This window comes from Balaenoptera musculus, chromosome 11, assembly GCF_009873245.2.
Source record: "Balaenoptera musculus isolate JJ_BM4_2016_0621 chromosome 11, mBalMus1.pri.v3, whole genome shotgun sequence".
NCBI classification, from domain to species: domain Eukaryota; kingdom Metazoa; phylum Chordata; class Mammalia; order Artiodactyla; family Balaenopteridae; genus Balaenoptera; species Balaenoptera musculus.
Genome location: NC_045795.1, coordinates 65059371 through 65081281, shown reverse-complemented (window position 1 = coordinate 65081281; position 21911 = coordinate 65059371). Strand labels below are relative to the sequence as shown.

General features: G+C 45.0%; 1 protein-coding gene across 1 annotated transcript; it reads left to right on the top strand.

Moving 5' to 3' along the window:
- The first annotated feature begins 10544 nt into the window (after nucleotides 1-10544).
- Nucleotides 10545-21443, top strand: C11H3orf84 (chromosome 11 C3orf84 homolog). The gene is made up of 4 exons (XM_036870757.1): nucleotides 10545-10660; nucleotides 12540-12653; nucleotides 20543-20599; nucleotides 21026-21443. Exons 1-4 carry the CDS (start codon nucleotides 10634-10636, stop codon nucleotides 21440-21442), a joined length of 615 nt encoding a protein of 204 aa, XP_036726652.1. The 5' UTR covers nucleotides 10545-10633; the 3' UTR covers nucleotide 21443.
- The last annotated feature ends 468 nt before the right edge of the window (nucleotides 21444-21911 follow it).

Genomic DNA, 21911 nt, shown 5'->3' with positions numbered 1-21911 from the left:
ATAGATCTATTTGAAAATGTAATAGTCTATTATAATATAGCAATAGATCTATTTGAAAATGGAAATGTAGTATGCATATGATAAAGGTAGTATCTCAGATATATTGGGGAGAGATAAACATTTTAAAAAGTAGAGTTGGGATAACTGAATGGCTATATGAAAAAATAATCGGATCTAGTCCTTTCACCATATACTACAAAATATTCCCAATGGATCAAAGATAAAATAATAATGAAACCATAAAAGCACTGGGGTGGGGGAACTGGTAAATTCCTCTATAGCCTGGAAGTGGGGAAAACTTTGACTCAAAGTCCAGAACAAAAAAATCACTGACAAATTTGACTACATAAAAATTTTAAAAAGAAAATTTTGTGTCACATAAAAGTTATAGAAAATGGTCAGGACATAGGAGCCAACAGTTCACAGTAAAAGAAACACAAAGGCCCTTATATGGGAATTCCCTGGCGGTCCAGTGGATAGAACTCCTTGCTTTCACTGCTGTGGGTGAGGGTTCAATCCCTGGTTGGGAAACTAAGACCCTGCAGCCGAGTGGCACAGCCAAACAAAGAAAGAAACAAAACAAAACAACCCACAAAAGCCTTTATATATATATGTGAAAATATGGGCAGTCTCACTCACATTAAGCGAGATACAAATTAAATCATACTGAGACTATTTTCTTTCCTATGAAATTGGTAGAAATCCAAGTATGATGATGTATTCTGTTACTGAGGCTGTGAGGACAGAAGCACTGTCATGCACCTCTGGTGGGAAGGCCAAATGGTATTTCTCTGTGGAGGAGAATTTGGCATTATCTAGGACATATATATGTATTCAGCATTTAATCCAGCAATCCTACCTCTAGAGATCTATCCCAATAATACTATGGCAAAAACACAAAATTGTATATACACATGCCTTTTCAGTGCAACACTATCTTATTATAGCAAGATGAGAAACAACCCAATATCCATCAACTGGGGAATAGTTGAACAAACTACGGTACACTCACACAATGGAGTTTTATGGAGCTGTTAAAAGGAGTAAGGAAGATTTCTTCTATATACTCTGGCAGTGACCTCCAGGATATATTGCTAAGTTAAAAACAGCAAGGTGAAGAACAGTGTGTGTGGTATGCAGTTATTTCATCCAAGAAAAGGCAGGGTAATATGAATATAAATACATACGCACACACAAATGTGCTCATATTTTTCTTAAAAAGGGAGGAAAGAAGGGAGGGAGTGAGGGAGGGACATATAGAGAAGATAGATAAACTGAAAACCAATAAAAATGTTTATCTTTAGGGGGTAGAGAGGCTAGAGATGGAAGCTAAGCTAGACCTCTCCAAATGTAGCAGCTTTCAGTTTCAACTTTAGAATTATGTAAGTATCGTTACATGCAGTCACACAATTAAAATTAAATCAAAATGAGGGAAAAAAGTAATCCCAGCAAAGAAGCAAAGTGAAACAAGCAAGGTGGTGATTGAGCCCCACAGAGAGAGTTTATTTCTTATGCCTCTAAATATGGTGATGTGACTCCACATCCCTGGTGGAGCGTATCCTAAGGAAAAAATGAGCAACACAGGAATCTGTTTTCATATATATATATATATTGCAAATAAATAATTATATTAATGTCATTGGGAATCAAAATTTTCAGTGTATGATAAAAGAGATACAAATATAAAATCAATGACAAAGTTAAACAAAAACCCTATCATCCTATGTTTGAAATAAATTGAAAAATCATTAACTCCTGATGTATTATTCTCTTTAAAAATATGTTTCATAGCTCCGTCCACTGAAAATGCCAGGAAATAATGACCAACCTTATTACCCAGATTTGGGTCTTGAAATACCATTCCTCACTAAAAGGAACCAGGTCTGGGGCAGGAAATGTGCAAGATGAGTCTTAGACATCGCGTTGTACCAGACAACAAGGAAGTTATCAAAGATTACTAGGACCAAAGACTACAAGAGAGCTAACTTAAAGGGGCTTTCTCTGTTAAATTTATAATTATATTTTTAAAAACCCTCATCAGTCACTTTGGAGGATAGGTAACCAACTCATTATTCTGAAAACTGGTAGGGAAAGAATCTATAATTACCTTACCTTTCTAAACTGTATCTTGGGGTAACCAATATATAGATGAGAAAAAGGTCTTCTTTATAGAAGTATTCCTGCTAGTAAACATAGAATAAATGGTAGAATTAGATCATCATCATTTTGGAGCCCTAATGAAAATAAAGGATCTAGTAAATGATCATTAATGGCTGCTAAAACCAAGACGTGAAGGGCTGATAAGGGTACTTGATAATGGATAGATCAGGCTGGCAACACCTAAACCTCTGGATTGATCTTTTCATCACAAAGAAAGACCCAGACTTAGTATGCACCTCCTGATAAGGTTCAACAGGAGGTTCCCAGCATTATCAAAGAAGTATACATACCAAAAATATTGAGCCTTAATTTGATTAAGCTTCCAGATGTAAGGATTAGTTTACGGAAAATACAGGGGTTAAATGGCACAAAATGAATGCAATTAGCAAAATCCAGAGAGTGGGAAATTCTACAGTTTAAATGACCCTATTCTTTCAACCCATAAAAGGCAAGAGGAAAGAAGGTGTGGAAGACTATAGATTTAAAGAGTTGTATAGGGACTTCCTTGGTTGCACAGTGGTTAAGAATCCGCCTGCCAATGCAGGGGACATGGGTTCGATCCCTGGTCTGGGAAGATCCCACATGCCGTGAAGCAACTAAGCCCGTGCACGACAACTACTGAGCCTGCACTCTAGAGCCCCCGAGCTACAACTACTGAAGCCCACATGCCCTAGAGCCCGCAGCCCAGCCGCAACTACTGAGCCCACGCGTTCTAGGGCCCACGTGCCTCAACTACTGAGCCCATGTGCTGCAACTACTAAAGCCCGTGCGCCTAGAGCCTGTGCTGCACAGCAAGAGAAGCCACCGCAATGAGAAGCCTGCTCACCACAACAAAGAGTAGTCCCTGCTTGCTGCAACTAGAGAAAGCCCGCATGCAGTAACAAAGACCCAACGCAGCCAAAAAAAACCCAAAAAAAAAAAATTTTTTTTTTAATTAAAAAGAAGAGATGTATAAGTCACATCAACCAAGTACACTTGACCTTGAACAATGCAGGGGTTAAGGGCACCAACCCTCAGTGCAGTTGAAAATCCAGGTATAACTTATAACTGGCTCTCCGTATATGTGGTTCCTCCACATCTGCAGTTCCACATCCCAGGACTCAACCAACTGCTTGTGTAGTACTGTAGTATTTACTATTGAAAAAAATCCATGTATAAGTGGACCTGTGATGTTCAAACCTGTGTTGTTCAAGGGTCAACTGTACAGGTCCACTTATTCTGGATCCTGAATTGTAGGAAAACAATCAAGGAAATTTAAACATTGACTAGTTACTTAATGATATTAAGAAATTGTCATTTTAAGTATGATCATGATATTTTGGTTATGATAAAAACGGAGTCTTTATCTTTATATATACCTAAGTTTTAAATGGATGAAATAATCTAATTTTTTTGTGCTTTGCTTTAAAACAATGGAGATGAGCTTGGGCAGCTGGGGAAGGGTACAGACTGGCCTTGGGTTGATAATTGTTGAAGCTAGGTGACAGGTACATTGGAGTTCATTCATCAACAATCTCTACTTTTATATATTTGAAATTTCCCACAATAAAAAGTGAATAAATGAGTAAATACCTTGTATTAGCTGACAACTCCCAAAGTTGCTACCTCTAGCCCAGACCCTACTCCTGAAATTCAGACTCCTATATTCAACTGCTGACTTGACATCTCTACTTGGATGACTAATATGCACCTAAAACTTAACATGTCCAAAACCGAGATCATTATCTTTCCTCTCAAACATTCCCCATCTAGTCTTCCCATTCTAGTTAATGGCAACTTCATCTTTCCAGTTGCTCAGGCCAAGACCTAAGAGTCCTCCTTGACTCCTCTTTCTCAAATCCAATCTTTAAGCAAATACTAAGGTAATTCCTACAAAACATATCCAGAAGTTTAACTGGGTATCCTGGTTTTTTTTTTAATTAATTATTTATTTATTTATTTATTTATGGCTGTGTTGGGTCCTCGTTCCTGTGCGAGGGCTTTCTCTAGTTGCGGCAAGTGGGGGCCACTCTTCATCGCGGTGCGCGGGCCTCTCACTATCGCGGCCTCTCTTGCTGCGGAGCACAAGCTCCAGACGCGCAGGCTCAGTAATTGTGGCTCATGGGCCCAGTTGCTCTGCGGCATGTGGGATCTTCCCAGACCAGGGCTCGAACCCGCGTCACCTGCATTGGCAGGCAGACTCTCAACCACTGCGCCACCAGGGAAGCCCATCCTGTATTTTTCTTTGCTATATCTGACAACCTCATTCCACTGCCACAAGCTTGGATTACCGCAATCCAAACTGGTCTCCCTGATTTCACCCTTGTTCCAAGTTATAGTCTCTTCTCTAGGAAAGGGTGGAAGTTACTCCAACCATAAGTCAGATCATATTACCCCTTTGTTCAAACTCTTCACTGCAGCCAGAGTTCTCATGGTTTTCTTCTGTGTCCTCTGCAATCTTCCCTTAACCTTGCCTCTCTCCCACTTACACTCCATTCCATACCTTTATGGGGCTCCTCACTATTGCTCTCCCTTACTTGATACACACCAGCTTCAGATCCCTTGCCCATTCTGTTCCTTCTTGGTTTACTCCTTCCTCAGATATCAGCATAATAGGCTACCCCACCTCCTTCAGGTATTCTCTCAAATTATTTATTCAAAAATGTAAAACCTCAATAATCACTATGGGGAATACCCTGGCAGTCCAGTGGTTAGCACTCCGCACTTCCACTGCAGGGGGGCATGGGTTGGATCCCTGGTCAGGGAACTAGGATCCTGCATGCCACGTGGCGCGGCAAAAAATAAATAAATAAATAAATAAAAATAATAATCACTATGTCTCTCCCCTGCTTTTTCTCCACCCTATCATTCTAATACACTACATATTTTATGAATTTATCTTATTTTGCCTGTCTCAGCATGCACACCCATGCCTACCAGAATGTAATTTTAAGCTCTTTGAGGATAGGAATTTTTGTACACTGCTATATCCTCAAAATCTAGAAATTGTGCTGGCAAATAATAGGTGCTCAGAAAATATTTATTGTTAAATGAGTAACTAAATAGGAACTAAATTACAGCAATGGAGCAAAACTTTCCAAGTATCCACAAATTTAAAATATATGGAGACTTCCCTGGTGGTCCAGTAGGTAAGACTCTGCGCTCCCAATGCAGGGGTCCCCTGTTCGATCCCTGGTCGGAGAACTAGATCCCGCATGCGTGCTGCAACTAAGAAGTCTGCATGCCGCAACTGAAGATTCCTCATGCCGTAACTAACACCCGGCACAATCAAAATAAATAAATAAATAAATAATTCAAAAAATATTTATGATTTCTTTTCAGTTATTGCATTTCAAGTCTCTAGATCATCACAAATTTTATTATATATTTTAATAAAGGAGATGAAGTAAATATGGGATTCCTGAGTCTCATGTTTACTTATTTCTTTGATAGTCGAGTTTTTTTCTTCCATTCACACTAGCAGAATTTCCTCCATCTAAAGTCTAGATTTAGAATCCAGACAATTTTTGGACTTCCCTGGTGGCGCAGTGGTTAAGAATCCGCCTGCCAATGCAGGGGACACGGGTTTGAGCCCTGGTCTGGGAAGATCCCACATGCCGGGGAGCAACTAAGCCCATGTGCCACAACTACTGAACCTGCACTCTAGAGCCCAGGATCCACAACTACTGAAGCCCGCGCGCCACAACTACTGAAGCCCACACGCCTAGAGCTTGTGCTCCGCGACAAGAGAAGCCACTGCAATGAGAAGCCAGTGCACAGCAACAAAGTATAGCCCCCGCCTGACGCAACCAGAGAAGACCCGTGCACAGTGATGACCCAACGCAGCCAAAAATAAATAAATAAATAAATTTATTAAAAAAAAGAAAAGAATCTAGACAATTTTATACATACCACTATAAGGCCATTATTTAAGGCCATTATAACTACGTATAGATAATAAATCCTCTATTGTCTTCCATTTCTGTTTATGCTGACAGAGGAGAGTAATTTATATAGCGTGTGGTTTGGGGTTTAGAATGACTACTCCCCAGGTTCCAGACCTAACTTACTCTTAAGAGGTTTCTTAAATGTGGTTGAAGAAATTCCATGGTTACAGCGACTATGCTTAACGACCACCTGGGGCTTGATGTGCTCAGTCTCAGGTTTACCTGTCCTCTCTGCATTCACCTGTCACCATGCTATCTGTATACATGCTTTTATATTCTCAGAGGGCAGCGCTCCTTGCAGATGCTAGTACAACACGAGTAATGAAGAGGTAGTCATTCTTAGGTAGGACCTTAGCCATTCTAAGGTAAATAAAAACTGAAATGCACATATTAAAAACTTTCAAGGGCAGAGTTCCCTCTCTCTCTTATCCCCCAATCCCATTAAAGGAAGCATAAAAGGAAGAGAAAGGTTTCAGCGCACGCGACTATTTCCACAAGAAGGGCCTTGGCACGGTGATGGGCAGGGAGGAGTACGTGGGCCGAAGAGGGTGTCCTGTGTCCTAAGGGGCACAGAGCCCTCCCATCTGACCCGGTCTTCAACTCTGAGAATCCTGAGGCCACGGTGTGAGGCCTTCCAAGGGCCCCTACGGCTCCTCCATTTGGCTACAGGTTAAACTAGTCTCTCCCTCAGACTTTGTGGCCCCTCTGGCCTCCACCAGGCCCGCCTCAACCTCGTACAGTCACTCTCTCTCATTTTCAGTCTCTTCTTTTCTACCAGGAGACAAGCTCTGGGCTCCCAGAGTAAATCATTCCTTGTTTCCAGAGACCTCCAAGGGATTTTCCGTCATAATAATCAAAGACCAATCCCAGTGGGTTTCCCTGGGTTCCGGTTCACCCTGACTTCCGGAGCGTACTCTCTTTCTCTAGTCTCTGAGGCAGACCAGGAGGCTGTGGTCCCCAGCGCATCTGGCGAAAACAGCTCTCCAAGGATAAGCACTGAAGTCAAGTTCCTTGAAGAGCCAGGGTGGTCTTTCATCACAGGGAAAGGAAGGGCGACTAGGCACTCAAAGGTAAGACAAGTGAAGAAGCCAGCGCCCTGGGAAACTCCTTGAGATCCCCGGGAATCCCGAACCCATCCGCGAGGACCCGACGGCTCCCCCCCCACCCCCCCCACCCCCCCCACCTTCACCCTACCCCGCTCCAGCCGGCCCTGTCCAAACCCCTCCGGCCTCCACCTCTGAGGGCCGGCTCGCGCCCGACCTGGGGTTGCGGGGATCTGCCTCGAGGCCACTTGGTCCCGCGGAGGCAGCCTAAGCTGCGTGGCCACGCCCCCAGGGCGCGCTCTGACCAATGAGAGTTACTCCTCGCCCCCTGGGCCCCGCCCCCGCTACGGCACGCTACTAACGGTTTTAACGGTCCTAACGGTTTCAACCGTTAACCATTTAATCGTGGGCCTGGCCTGCTGACCTACATTTCGCCAGGCACCGGTGTGCAACACACCCACCCACGCGCACCTCACGAGATGGACCCTCACACCTCCACACTCACACCCTGCAGTCCACCCACACCTCACCAGGCATCTTTAGCCGATGCAGACCCTCTCAGTAGTCAACTTAACGCACAGTAGTTATAGATGGCTGGCTAAGTCATGAAATGGGATGAGATCACCAATGAAGGAGTATGGATGGAAAACAGATTGTATTGAGTCCTAGGACACACAACGTTTAGAGGCTTAGATGAGGAAAAAGCAGCAAAGGAGCCAGAGTGGGAGTGGTTAGGGAAAGGGGAGGAACCCCAGGAGAGTGAGGTGCTGTGGAAGCCACTTGGACCATCCTTCAAAGAGGAGGAGGTTAGCTGTGTCAAATGCTGCTGATGAGTCAAGGAAAATGAGGAGTGAGAATTAATTATTGGTGACTTTGAAGGGAGCAGTTTTAGTGATGTAGTGGGGACAAAAACCTGATTGGTGTGTGGTTTCAAAAGACATCACTGATAAAGGACTGGTATCCAAAATGTATTAAAAAACTCGACAATAAAAAAATTAAGTTGGCCGAAGATCTAGACACCTCCCCAGAGAAGATACACAGATGGCAAATAAACATATGAAAAATGCTCAACATTATATGCATTAGGGAAATGCAAAATAAAACAGATACCACTATGCAACTTTAAGAATTGCCAAAATCCCAGAATGCTGGCAACACAAAATGCTGGTGAGGCTGTGGAGCAACAGGAACTCTCATTCGTTGCTGATGGGAAAGCTGAATGGTACAGCCACTTTGGAAGATGTTCTGGCAGTTTCTTATAAAATTAAATATACTCTTACCATATGATCCAGCAATCATGCTCTTTGGTATTTACCCAAAGGAGTTGAAAACTTATGCCCACACAAAAACCTGCACATGGATGTTTATAGCAGCTTTATTCATAATTGCCAAAACTTGGAAGCAACCAAGATGTCATCTTCAGTAGGTGAATGGATAAATAAACTGTGGTACATCCATACAATGGACTATTATTCAGGACTAAAATATCTATCAAGCTATGAAAAGACATGGAGGGAACTTAAATGCATTTTACTAAGTGAAAGAAACCAATCTTGAAAAGGCTACATACTGCAGGATTCTAAACAGTATGACATTCTGGAAAAGGCAAAACTATGGAGAAAAAAAAAAAAACTATGGAGATAGTAAAAAGATCAGTAGTTGCCAGGGGTTAGAGGGGGAGGGTGGGCTGAATAAGTGGAGCACAGAGGATTTTTAGGGCAGTGAAACTATTCTTTTTGATACTATAATGGTGCATACATGTCATTTTACATTTGTCCAATCCCATAGAAGGAATAACACCAAGAGTGAACTCTAAGGTAATCTATAGACTTTGGGTGATAATTCTGTGTCGATTTAGGGTCAGCATTTATAATAAATGTAATATTCTGTATGTGTGGGAGCAGGAGGTATATAAGAAATCTATGGACCTTCCACTCTAATTTGCTTTGAACCAAAAACTATAAAAAAAAAGTCTATTAAAAAAATAAATTTAAAAAAAAAAGAGAGCAAGAGTAGAGATTTGGCATATCCATACAATGGAAAACTACTAAGCAATAAAAAGGAATGAACAACTGATAGGCACAGTGACATGGATAATTCTCAAAATAATTATGCTGAGTGAGAGAAGACAGACACACAAAAGAATACATACTGAATGATTCCACTTACATAAAGTTCTAGAAAACGCAAATTATAGTGACAGAAAGCCAAACAGCAGTTGCCTGAGGCCAATGAGTGCCATAGAGAAGGAATACTAATGGGCAGAAAGAAACTTCGAGGTGATGGATATGTTTGCTACCTAGATTGTGGTTATGTTTCATAGATGTATACATAGATCAAAATGTGTCAAGTTGTACAATTTTTTTTTGTTTTTTGGCAGTGCCCCGCAGCTTGTGGGATCTTAGTTCCCTGACCAGGGATTGAACTTGGGCCCTCGGCAATGGAAGTACAGAGGCCTAACCACTGGACAGCCAGGTAATTCCCTCTACAACTTTTTGACTTGCCATTTTTAAGATTTATCTCTGTGGATTCAAGTATCTGTAGCCAATTTATAGTAACTCCAGTATTTCATTGTTTGATTATAGGCCAATTTTCTCATTGTCGTCTTGATAAACATTCAGCCTGTTTATAGTTTTTCCCCTATACAGATACAGCAATGAACATTTTTGTAGTTGTGAATACATGTGAGAGGGGATCTCCAGGGTTACTATACTAATAGGGTGGACTTTCTGGCTAGTAGGGCTTGTGCCAGTGACAAAGCCCTACTGAGTGTTTCCTGTTGTTGAACTTTTCATTGGCACAGTTTTAGAGGCTAATTGCCAGCTTCTCTGGGTTAGTAAAAGGAGTGAACTGTTCATGTCCCTGTGTTATAAATGAGAGAGACAATAATCTGCCCAAGGCTAGCTTGGGATGGAACCATGGTGTCAGATATTTTCATGCTGCTTCTTTTGCTCCTCTGTTATGCTCTCTCCTCCTTCACTTGGGCCCTTGTAACATTCACCAACATTTGCCACCAATTAGTGTTCCCAGTCACCACAAACTCCTGAGAAGTTGACAGAGCCTTATTCTGAAGCAGCATTTTTATCCTAAGAGCTACCAGCCCCTTTAGCATTTCTTCTAACTCCATGAAATGTGTTATAAATTTATATCCCTGGCAGTATGGTTGCAGTTTTAAAAATGCAGGATTTGCCTTTAAAATGTTTGCTATTTCATTGACTGTGAGTTCATCAGACTCCACTGTGGAGCCTTATATGTTTATATAAGAACTCTCCCAAGCTGTTAATGCTGAGGGACAGATTTCTCTCAGAGAGAAGTAAGAACAGAGCAGGAAGCACAAAGGGGTAGCAGGCTGGGCACTGCCTCAACAATCAGGAGCATTGTGTAGTCACAACATCCCTTTGTCACTAAGCAACAAGAAGTTGACCTGCTGAGATGCTCTTTCTCCAGAAGTAGCCTCAAAAAGACAAGAGGAAAATTTGCCTTTTCTGCTCCTTTCCCAGAAAGATGCAAAGTGCTTTAGTAGGCTCCTGGGTAAGAGTGTACTTTACATTAATCCTAGCCCCTGGCCCTGGGGTAGTACCTGAAATATGAATGACTCATGAGAGTAAAGTGAGAATGGTTTCATCCAGCATCCAGGCTAAAGGAGGGCCCCAAACTGCCCACTCCCCCTCTGCCATTCTGAGGTCCCCCTACAGCTTTTCTAGTCTTCCTGACACCGTGCCCTCTTCCATGTGTCCTGGTCTCATGCCTGGATTAGCTGATCCTCTTAGTCCTCTAGCCACCCCATTTATACCCAGTCCTTTGTTTGATCCCCCCAAACTTCTGTAGTTTGACTGCTCTCTAGACTGGGAACATCTTGAGGCTAAAGACTGCTTTCTTCTATCTGTATGTCCCATGCCTGGCATACAGTAAAGGCCCAGTAAATACTGTTGAAATAAACTGAATAGAGAGAAAGGAGTGTTTGACAGTAGTAGAAGGATGGACAGATGAGTTGGATGACCCAAGCCCTCAGTGGGATGAAAAGATAAAGGGCTTCCCAGGCACGCTTAGGAGCCCACTTTGATGGCCAGAGGCCAGCTGGGAACAGGTTCTTTCTGCTCAGGACTATGATCATGGCGTGTACTAGACACACTGTCCTCTCCAGGGGGTATTCAGGACGGTGAGGTTGGGCCATAGGAGTTCCCTGGCCAGACATGGTCATCCATGTTGTCTGCCTAATGACATCAGCACAGTACAGCTTCTTATACCCCCAATAGGTGCTCATTTCTGTCTTCTGCCAGTCCTTGTCTCTGAAATTCTCTCCAGAAGGTATCCACTGTTGAAGTACTTCTTTGGGAAAGTTCATCCTTTGTTTATGTGCTCCAGTTTCAGAGGGTGCCCTACTTGCCCCAGCATAACAAAGTGTGTAGCAAACAGGTGTTCATGACTTTGTCAATAGATGCAGAATATGTATCCATTTCGTCCTGGCTTTTCAGTGACCTTTGACCTCTATTAACAATGCAGGGAAGACAATGAAGGGGACTTCCTCTCAGATCCTCCAGGGAAGGACCACGCTACTAGATGGTGTCCCTGTTCTCAAAACTCTGCTTAGTGCTTCCTAAGTCACCCCAACTCAGAACCTGTCTGGTCCCCTTCCCTGCTGAAGTCTTCCCTTGCTCTTGGAAGAGAATCCATATTCCTAACCCAGTCTAGGCCCTGTCCCTCCCTGACCTCACCTTACTTCTCCTCGTCTTGCTCACAGTCTTTTAGTCAATGAGGCCTCTTTTTTTTTTTTTTTCGGTTCTTCCAACACAACTCTCTCTCTGGCCTCTGAATCTTTGCACTTGCAGTTCTCACCATGTAGAATGCTCTTCTGCTGCCCCTCACATGGCTGACTCCTTCAAGTACCACGCCCATTGTCATGAGATGCTGTCCCTACTCCCTGTCACTCTTGATCTAGTCATCAGGTTCTTTCTTTTCTGACTCTATTCACTTGTCTTACTCCCTCACCAGAAGGAAGGTTGATAGGAGCAGGGTCTTTCTGTCTTTTCACTGCTGTGTGTGTCCCCAGCCCATATTAGGATCCTATGAAGAAAGAAAGAGAGAGAGAGAGAGAAAGGAAGGAAGGGGGGGAGGGAGGGAGGGAGGAAGGAAGGAAGGAAGGAAGGGGAGGGAGGGTGAGAGGAAGCAGGGGAGGAAGGAAGGAACGCACCCTTTCCTTACAGACATAACCCTCCCAGCTGAGGCCAACTGTTCTAATGATGGATGGAGACACCTCTCTGTTGGCCCCTCTCCAGGGTGTCACTCCTCCTCTGATTCTTTTTATTCTGTCAGGAACTCCCAGGAGAGGCTTCTAGCCTGGGGGCTCTGAGGTCTAGGACTCAGGGTGGGGGTTGGGGTGGGATTCACCCTCAAGCCTGCCTTGTTACAGCACAACAGTGGCTTCTATGGGCACTACAGAGGCCAATTCAAGAGTGAAAGTGCTCGAGAGTATCGCCTTGCAGCCAAGCCCCAGCCCCCAGCAGTGTTCCTGCAGCGCTGTCAGGTACGAGGCAGCCCTGGCTGCAGCTGCCACGCTGGGCCAGATTCTGCTTCTCTTAGGACCCAAGAGCAATATCCTTGACTCTACCACAACTGGACTGACACTTGAGGCCAGCCTATCCCCAGGACTTGCATGAGGCCTGGCCCCTCTTCCCTGAAATGTCAGGTCCTCCCCCTATAGATACATGGGGGGAGAAGAGCCAGTACCAGGCTGGACAGTTTTGGTCACTGCTCCTTCTAGATGGAGGAAGAGTCAGGGCCCAGGTGGGGTGGGTGGCCATGGAGAGAGAGCCTCCAGAACCCAAGAAGTAAGCCTTGAGTTTCGCAGACTGCTGTCCTTCAGCACAGATTCCTTGACGCCATGAAAGTCAATGGTCTAGCTCACAGTCAGCCTTGTAGTCCAGGGGCTCAGGAGTGAGTAGGAGGCCTCCTCTGGTCAGTAAAACAGCATAGAAGGTGGCAGGTATCCACCCCCATGCCTAGCCAAGGAGGACTGGAAAGGAGTGATGGCAGAATCGGCCTAAGGTGGCTGGAAAAGGCTTCCAGATAACAGGAGAGGGATGCAGGGCTGCAGGCCCTCCACTGCTTCCAGGCCTGGAGACAAGGAGGGGACACTGAGCATAGTCAGGGTCCCAAAAGTAAAAAGCCCACTCAAAACAGGAGAACTCAGGAGGGTATACATATAAAGGAGTAGGTGTGGGAGCTTCAGAGAAAGGCATTCTCACAGGATGGTAACAACCAAGTGGTCAGTACTGCTGGGCCTGAAGGAACAAGGGGAGGGCATGGCTCCTAGAACCCAGAAGGAGAGAGTGGTGTGGAGAGGGCTTTCCTGAGAGAAGTGGTGATTTCGGGTGGAGAGACACAGCCAGGTAGCAGGTAGGGGCGGGCCTGGAAGGGAGCCAGGAGAAGAAACACCTCCTCCCTCCTTCCCTCCATCTCCTTTCCAGGCTTCCTTTCAGGTCAGAGGGAAGTCAACCTGGTGAGAAGTGTGCTCACATCAGACTCCTGGGAAAGATCAGGGTGGAGGAGGGCTGAGAGGGACCTGGAGGTGTGCCTGGAAGATGCTCCCCCCACTGCAGCTTCTTGTTTCCCAGCCTCTAGCCAGGTCCTACTTGACTGGCCATCTGGATTCTCTACAAATTGCTTTCCCAGGCCAAGAGCAGGGTCTTGGAGTCTGCCATGCTGCAGAGCCTGAACTTCCTTAGCATGCCCAGTTGGAACGGCTGCCTGGCACTGCCTACTGAGCCAGGCCCAAATGCAACTCCAGACTGCTCGTCTGGGGCCACCTCCCTTGAGAGAGTGATGAGGTCTGCGTAGTGCAGGGACAGAGGTAACCTGGGCACTTCCTGCTGGGTGTCTGTAGTAGTCCTCAGTGGCAGCTCTCATCCCAAAGACCTGAATGTCCTCTCAGTCTGTCCCCCAGGAACAGAGTAGAGGACATATTTGGGGACATGTTTTGATTGAAGTGAAGTCTTGTTACATGTTGGCATTATCAGCAACCCCAAAATAGCATGGTCTGTGTATCTTGGGCTTAGGCTGTACAAATGCCAAGTCTCCTGACTCTTTCTAGATCTAAAGCTGTTTTAATTAGTGGGACTGCTCAGGGAAGGTGCACATTCTTTTTTCTTATTTGCTGAGAGATACCAAGTGTCAGCTGGCTGATTGCAGCTATTCTTGTTGAAAACCCTTCCAAGATGTGGCAGCCACTTACCTTTAGTTTGGGGCAGGTAGAAATTTTGTCATTCAGATGCAAGAAGATTCTTTTTTCTTTTTATTCTTCTATTTCTTTTATTCTTCTTTTTCTTTTTTTCTTCTAAACCAGATTAGTTTATTTCTAGCCTTCACCCGTCTGACTCTTGGGAAATGTAATCCTGATCTTGTTTGTTCTTAAGGTCAGACTAGAGTGCCGGGGCTCATGGTTGGAGGCAGGTCCTTCGTTGGTGGTGCCGTGATTGCTGTGTCTCTGCCTCTGCCCCACTCCCACACCATGCCTCAGTCTGCCACAGGGACTCCTCGCTCAGTACCCCACTAATTGCACACTGCCCAGCCTCCACAGAGGCCCTTAGTCCTCCCACAGGCGAACACTGACCCATTCCAGGAAACCTACTTCTCCTCCAAGGCTTCTTTAGCTCGAACCCTAGCCCAAGCCCTACCTGCTCAGAGACCACGAGTGTTACCACCTGAGTGGAAAAGGAGCCTTAAATGGTTTAGAAGCAAAGATGCAGGTGAAATTCTCCTCAGGGACAAGAATACTTAGAACTGCCTGGGTGGAGAGGAAATGACTGCACTTTTCACTAGACTCCCACAGTTGTGAGAATAAAACTCAAGTCAGTGGGAGTCGGTAGATTATCCTGTCACTGTAAGAATGGTGAGTTTCCAAATTCAGACCTGCCTCCAACAGCAGAGGCATCCACATTCTAGGGCTGTGTACAATTTTATAGCTAAGGGTAGAGATGGGGGAGGGATTGGGGGGGCAACTGGAACATGCCCCAGACCTCCAGATTTTTTAATTGAAATTTTTATTGAGATGGTTGTAGATTCAGAAACAGTTGTAAGAATTAGTAAAGAGATCCCTTTTACGCTTTGCCCAGTTTCCCCCAATGGTAACATTTTGCATATCTATAGTAAAATATCACGACCAGGACGTTGACATTGCTGCAATCCACTTATTTCATTCAGATTTCCTCATTTGTGTGTGTGTGTATTAAGATCTATAAAATCTTGGAATTCTCTGGTGGTCCAGTGGTTAGGACTCCACACTCTCGCTGCTGAGGGCCTGTGTTCGATCCCTGGTCAGGGAACTAAGACCCCACAAGCCACACGGCATGGGCAAAAAAACCCATAAAAGTCTGTAAAATCTTTTTAAAATTAATTTTAATAACAGTATAGCTGATTTACAATGTTGTGTTAGTTTCTGCTGTATAGCAAAGTGAATCAATTATACATATACATATATCCACTCTTTTTTAGATTCTACTCCCATAGAGGTCGTTAAAGAGTATTGAGTAGAGTTCCCTGTTCTATACAGTAGGTTCTTATTAGTTATCTATTTTATATATAGTAGTGTGTATATGTCAATCCCAATCTCCCAATTTATCCATCCCCCCGCTTTCCCCCTTGGTAACCATAAGTTTGCTTTCTATATCTGTGACTCTATTTCTGTTCTGTAAATAGGTTCATTTGTACCATTTTTTTAGATTCCACATATAAGTGATATCATATGATATTTGTTGTTCTCTATCTGACTTACTTCACTCAGTATGACAAGTTCTAGGTCCATCCATGTTGCTGCAAATGGCATTATTTCTTTCTTTTTTATGGCTGAGTAGTATTCCATTGTATGTATGTACCACATCTTCTTTATCCATTCCTCCATTGATGGGTATTTAGGTTGCTTCCATGTCCTGGCTATTATAAATAGTACTGCAATGAACATTGGGGTACACGTATCTTTATGAATTATGGTTTTCTCCAGATATATGCCCAGGAGTGGGCTTGTTGCATCATATGCTAGCTCTATTTTTAGCTTTTTAAGTAATCTCCATACTGTTCTCCATAGTGGCTGTTACCAATTTAAATTCCCACCAGCAATGTAGGAGGGTTCCCTTTTTTTCTCCACATCCTCTCCAGCATTTATTGTTTATAGATTTTTTCATGATGGCCATTCTGACTGGTGTGAGGTGATACCTCATTGTAGTTGTGATTTGCATTTCTCTAACAATTAATGATGTTGAGCATCTTTTCATGTGCCTCCTGGCCATCTGTATGTCTTCTTTGGAGAAATGTCTATTTAGATCTTCTGCCCATTTTTTGATTGGGTTGTTTGTTTTTTTGATATTGAGCTGCATGAGCTGTTTGTATATTTTGGAGTTTAATCCCTTGTTGGTCACTTCATTTGCAAAAGAAAAAAAAAAGATCTATAAAATCTTATCACCCGTGTAGGTTTGTGCATCCTCCACCACAGTCAAGATACTGACCAACATCACAGGGATCCCTGGTCCTGCCCTTTTATACCCATCAGCCTCCCATTCCTCCACCCTTCCCCTGTCCCTAACTGCTATTTTTCCTCCATTTCTAAAATTTTGTGACTTCAAAAACGTTATGTAAATGGAATGATACAGCATGCAACCTTTGGGGAATGGCTTTTCTTGCTCAGCATAATTGCCTGAAGATTCCTCCAAGTTGTATCAACGGTTCAGTTTCCATTACTGAGTAGTATTCTGTGGTATGTATATAGCAGTTTACTTAACCATCCATCTATTAAAATGTATCTGGGCTGATTCCAGTTTTTACCTCTTACAAATAAAGTTGCTATGAACATTTGTGTACAGGTTTTTGGGTGAACATAAGTTTTCATTTCTTTGGAATAAATACCTAGGAGTGCAATTGCTTGGTCATATGATAGTTGCATTTATTTATTTATTTTTAATATTTTATTTATTTATTTATTTGTCTGCACCGGGTCTTAGTCGTGGCACACAGGATCTTCGTTGCCGCGTGAGGGATCTTTAGTTGCAGCGTGCAGGATCTTTTTTTAGTTGTGGCATGCGGGATCTTTTTGTAGTTGCAACATGCAGAATCTTTTAGTTGCGGGCATGCGGACTCTTAGTTGTGGCATGTAGGATCTTGTTCCCCGACCAGGGATAGAACCTGGCCCCCTGCAATGGGAGCTCAGAGTCTTAGCCATTGAACCACCAGAGAAGTCCCTGTAGTTGCATTTAAGTTGTTTGTTTGGTTTTTTAATGTGGATGGAAATTTTTTTTAATTGAAGGAAAGATTCTTTAAATTCTATAGCACTTTACAATTTTCAAAAGTTTCACACACATGATTTCATATAATCCCATAATAACTCTTTTTTTCCCCTACCCCTATATTGTACCTCTTGCATGTTAGGTTTTTTTTTTTTTTAACTGTCAAACTGTTTTCCAGAGTGGCTGTTTTACATTTTACATTCCCACCTGCAATGAGCAAATGATTGTATTTCTCTGCATTCTCACCAAAATTTGGTGTTGTCTCTATTTTTTATTTTAGCCATTCTGATTGATGTGTCATGATAGCTCACTGTGGGGTTTTTTTTTTTTTTTTTTTGGCTGTGTTGGGTCGTCATTGCTGTGCGCAGGTTTTCGCTAGTTGTGGTGAGCAGGGGCTACTCTTCGTTGTGGTGCGCGGAGCACAGGCTCTAGGCACGCAGGCTTCAGTAGTTGTGGCACGTGGGCTCAGTAGTTGTGGCTTGCAGGCTCTAGAGCGCAGTCTCAGTAGTTGTGGCACACGGGCCTAGTTGCTCCATGGCATGTGGGATCCTCCGGGGCCAGGGCTCAAACCCGTGTCCCCTGCATTGGCAGGCAGACTCCTAAGCACTGCACCACCAGGGAAGCCCTCTCACTGTGGTTTTAATTTGCATTTCCCTAATGTTCAGTGATGGTGAACATCTTTTCATGTGTTATTTGCCATCTGTATATCCTCTTTGAAGAAATGTCTTCATGTCGTTTGCCCATTTTCTAATTGGATTGTTTATTTTGCTGTTCAGTTGTGAGGGTTCTTTATACATTCTAGATACTAGTCCTTTATTGGATATGTGATTTGCAAATATTTTGTCTCAGTCTGTAACTTGTCTTTTCATCCTCTTCACATGGACTTTCACAGAGAAAAACTTTTAAAAAAATTTTGATGAGGTCTAATTTATTGATTATTTTTAATTAATTAATTTATTTATTTATTTTTGGCTGTGTTGGGTTTTCGTTTCTGTGCGTGGGCTTTCTCTAGTTGCGGCGAGCGGGGGCCACTCTTCATCGCGGTGCGCAGGCTTCTCATTGTCGTGGCTTCTCTTGTTGCGGAGCACAGGCTCCAGACGCGCAGGCTCAGTAGTTGTGCCTCACGGGCTTAGTTGCTCCGCGGCATGTGGGATCTTCCCAGACCAGGGCTCGAACCCGTGTCCCCTGCATTGGCAGGCAGATTCCTAACCACTGCACCACCAGGGAAGCCCTATTGATTTTTTTTTCTTTTATGGCTCTTGCTTTTGGTGTCACATCTAAGAACTCTTTGCCTAGCTCTAGATTCTGAAGATTTTCTATTTTTTCCTAAAAGGGCTCTGGGTTTTTAATCTCTTGTGTCAGTTTGCTTTATGAGGAATGAAAGGTAAGGCCAGCTGGCTTCCTACCTTCATGGAGCTTTCATTCGATTTGGAGAACACCGGCTGTCTAAGGCAGGAGGTCCCAATAGGGGAGCTTGTTAAAGGCTCCACCCCGAAGATTCTGGTTCAGGGATCTGGGATGGAGCTAGCCCCTGACTTTTATCTAGGAACCTATTGTCAGCCATTGCTCATACCCCAACCCAGCCAAGATTGGACTCAGCAGATCAGGTACTTCATTCTGGTCTGCAGCAGGAGAAGCTGAGTGGCTGAGGTGGAGGGACCCTGGGGGCAGAGACCAGGCACAAAGGCAAGGTGGACGGTCTTGGGAGAGATTCCTGCTGAGGTCTAGGGGCCTGAGAGGTGGTCTCTCTCTGCCTGGGGATGGGGCATGGTTCTCTGGCCCCAACTGGGCTAAAGCAAATGCCCTGGGGACCTTCTGTCCCTGTTCATTGATTTAACAGCAAATATGTATTGAGCACAGTGCCAGGCTCAGTGTTGGAGTTATAGATGTGAGTAAAACAGACAGTAACCTTGCCCATGAGGTGCTTGTGTCCTAGTCAGGGGCATCGGATGGTAAACAACAACATAATACATAGTCATACAGTATGTTAGAAGGTGAAAAATACTGGGTTGGGGTGATGGGACTGCTGGTGTAGTAGTGGTCAAGGAAGGCCTCCCAAGAGGTAGGTGAGAGGGAGTCATGGCCAGCTGGGAGAAGAGTCCCAGGCGGAAGTAACTGGTAGTACAAAGGTCCAAGGTGGAAGTAGCTAGTGTATTTGAGGAACAGTGAGGATGCCAGTGTGGCTGGAGGTAATGGAGGAATCAATATCATGTGGGTCTCATGGACCACTCTGATGACTTTGACTTTTATAAACATGAGGAACTGTTGTGGATTTTTGGCAAACAAGGAGTGTGATCTGATTTACATAGTAAGAGTTGTTCTGCCTGCTAAGAGGACAATAGACTGGAGAGGCAAGCTTGGAAGTAGGGACACCAAGTGGGAAGCTCTTGCAGTAATTGAGGCATGAGGGGAAGGTGGCTTAGACCAGAGAAAGGAGCGGCCATGCTGAGAAGTGGTCTGATCCTGGGTACATATTGAAGGAAGTATCAACAGGATTTCCTGGCACGCTGGATGTAGGGTGTGAAAGAAAAGAATCAAGGGGACTCCAAGGTGTTTGGCAAGATCTAGCTGCCATGACCTGAGCTGGGGGAGGCTATAGGTGGGGTGGTTTTGGGGAATGATCCAGAGCTCAGCCATGTGTTTGGAGATGCCCGTTAGACATTTACATGGGAATATGGAGCAGGTGGTTGGCTAGTCAGTCTGGAGTTCGGGAGAGAGCTCAAGCTCTAAAGAGAAATTTCAGTTTCCAGGTGGTATTTAGGGCCAAGAGGCTGGGTTGCTGATGAGAGAGTGAAAGAGAGGAGGAGAGAGCTGGAGCCTAGTCCTGGATGATCTAAAGGACCCAATGTGAAACTTAAACCACTGCCCCACTAACGGCAGGATGTCCTGGAAAATGCCTCAGCCCCTTTCTCAATCAGTGGCCCCAGAGGCTTCTGCTTTGAGAGCAAGTGCTGGGATGAGATGTCCCAGGAATGAGGTGTTGCTTTAATTTGTATCTGCCCTTTCAGTGTGTTGGCAGTTTAGCAGTTTAAGGGTTGTGGCTCCTGGCAACTTCCCTCCATTATGGGGCCCTGAGTTAGCATCTTGGGGACAGGTAAGCATCATCTTTCCCCATTCACCTTCTTTTTCACTGTCTTTCAAGGAGCCAGCGCGGCAACATTTCTTCTCCAAGCATGACAACCGCACTTCCTTTGACAAAGTGAGTGCTAGAGAGAGGAGGGAAAATGGGCAGACTCCCAGCCTAGGTTGAAGTTGAGGTAGGGTGGAGGGGATAAGACATTGCAGGGAGAGAGGGCTCTTTATACAGACAGAGGAGTGTCTGTCTTCCTGACAACCTCTTTCTTCTGGGAAACAGCCCATTTTACAAACAGATGTACCTCTGTTTTGGTTTCCCCCACCAGCTTGCCTGACAATGTGCAAATATCTTAGGAGCCACTGACTTTCTGGGGGCTTCATTCACTCTGGAATGGAAGGCATGACTGGGGATGCAGGCCAAAGAGGCTGGGGTACAGGCCAGGGAGGCCAGGCACAGGCCAGGCATCACCAGGCAGGCTTGGGTATAGGAGGGGCCCAAGGAATTGCCTGGTGCCAGGACTGTGGGCCAAGGGCCTGTACCGTTGAGGAGGGCCCCTACTGCCTGCTACAGGGAATCGGAAGGCGGAAAGACCTGGAGCGCCTGTGGCAGCAGCACACCTTCCTGCGCTGGGCACCCTGTGAACTGGAGTTGCGCCAGCCGCGGCCCCTTGAATCCTCCTACCAGGCTGATTTCCGGTCAGGGCCAGGACTCAGTGACGTCCCCCAGAGCCTTGTCCACTTTGTGCAGATCCAGCCTCCCCGTGCCAGCACCACCTACCAGCAGAACTTCTGCCAGCCATCCCGTGGTGGCCATTGTGGCAGTGACAACATGGGGCCCCAGGCCCCAGTCACCGACACACTGCCTGATCTTCCAGGGATCACAAGACCCAAGCTGCTGCAGCATTACCTTCATGCTGGGGTCTCTGAGTGTCTAAATTGGTCCAGAACATTAAACAAGGACAGCTAACTCAGTGGCCTGTCTGTGCTTGCAGCCAAGAGATCTCAGAGGCTGGAGAACAGTAAGGCACAGCCAGGCCCTGCGCCTGGCTCCTATGTTGCTTGTGCCATGGAGCCTTGTGCTGGTTTGGGGAGGTGCTGCCTGGGGAGTCCTGCCAGTGAGTGAGAAGAGGTAAGGCCTGCAGGAGGCTAATGGTCCAGGAGGGTTACCTTGGCCACAGCAGGTGGGTTACAGGACCCCAAATCCGTTCTTGCCACAAACTCAACTGTGAACCCCTTGCAATCAGTACAGCTGCAGGGAAAGCAGAGTCAATGGCCCCTACTAGTGGGCAGCAAAGACTGGAGGAGGAGGCAAGGGCTGGCAGCTTTGCTTTCTCTGGGAGGCTACTGCCTCTAGGGGTCTGGTGAGTGGCAACACAGTCATGCCTAAGAGACAGCTTCACCACAGCTGGGACAGAGGGAACAGCCCCCACTGGACC

Coding starts and splice junctions, on each gene's coding strand:
- C11H3orf84 (XM_036870757.1), top strand. CDS start 10,634: ATGCAAAGTGCTTTAGTAGGCTCCTGG. Junction 12,654..20,542: donor TGTTCCTGCAGCGCTGTCAG/GTACGAGGCAGC, acceptor CTGTCTTTCAAG/GAGCCAGCGCGGCAACATTT. Junction 20,600..21,025: donor ACCGCACTTCCTTTGACAAA/GTGAGTGCTAGA, acceptor ACCGTTGAGGAG/GGCCCCTACTGCCTGCTACA.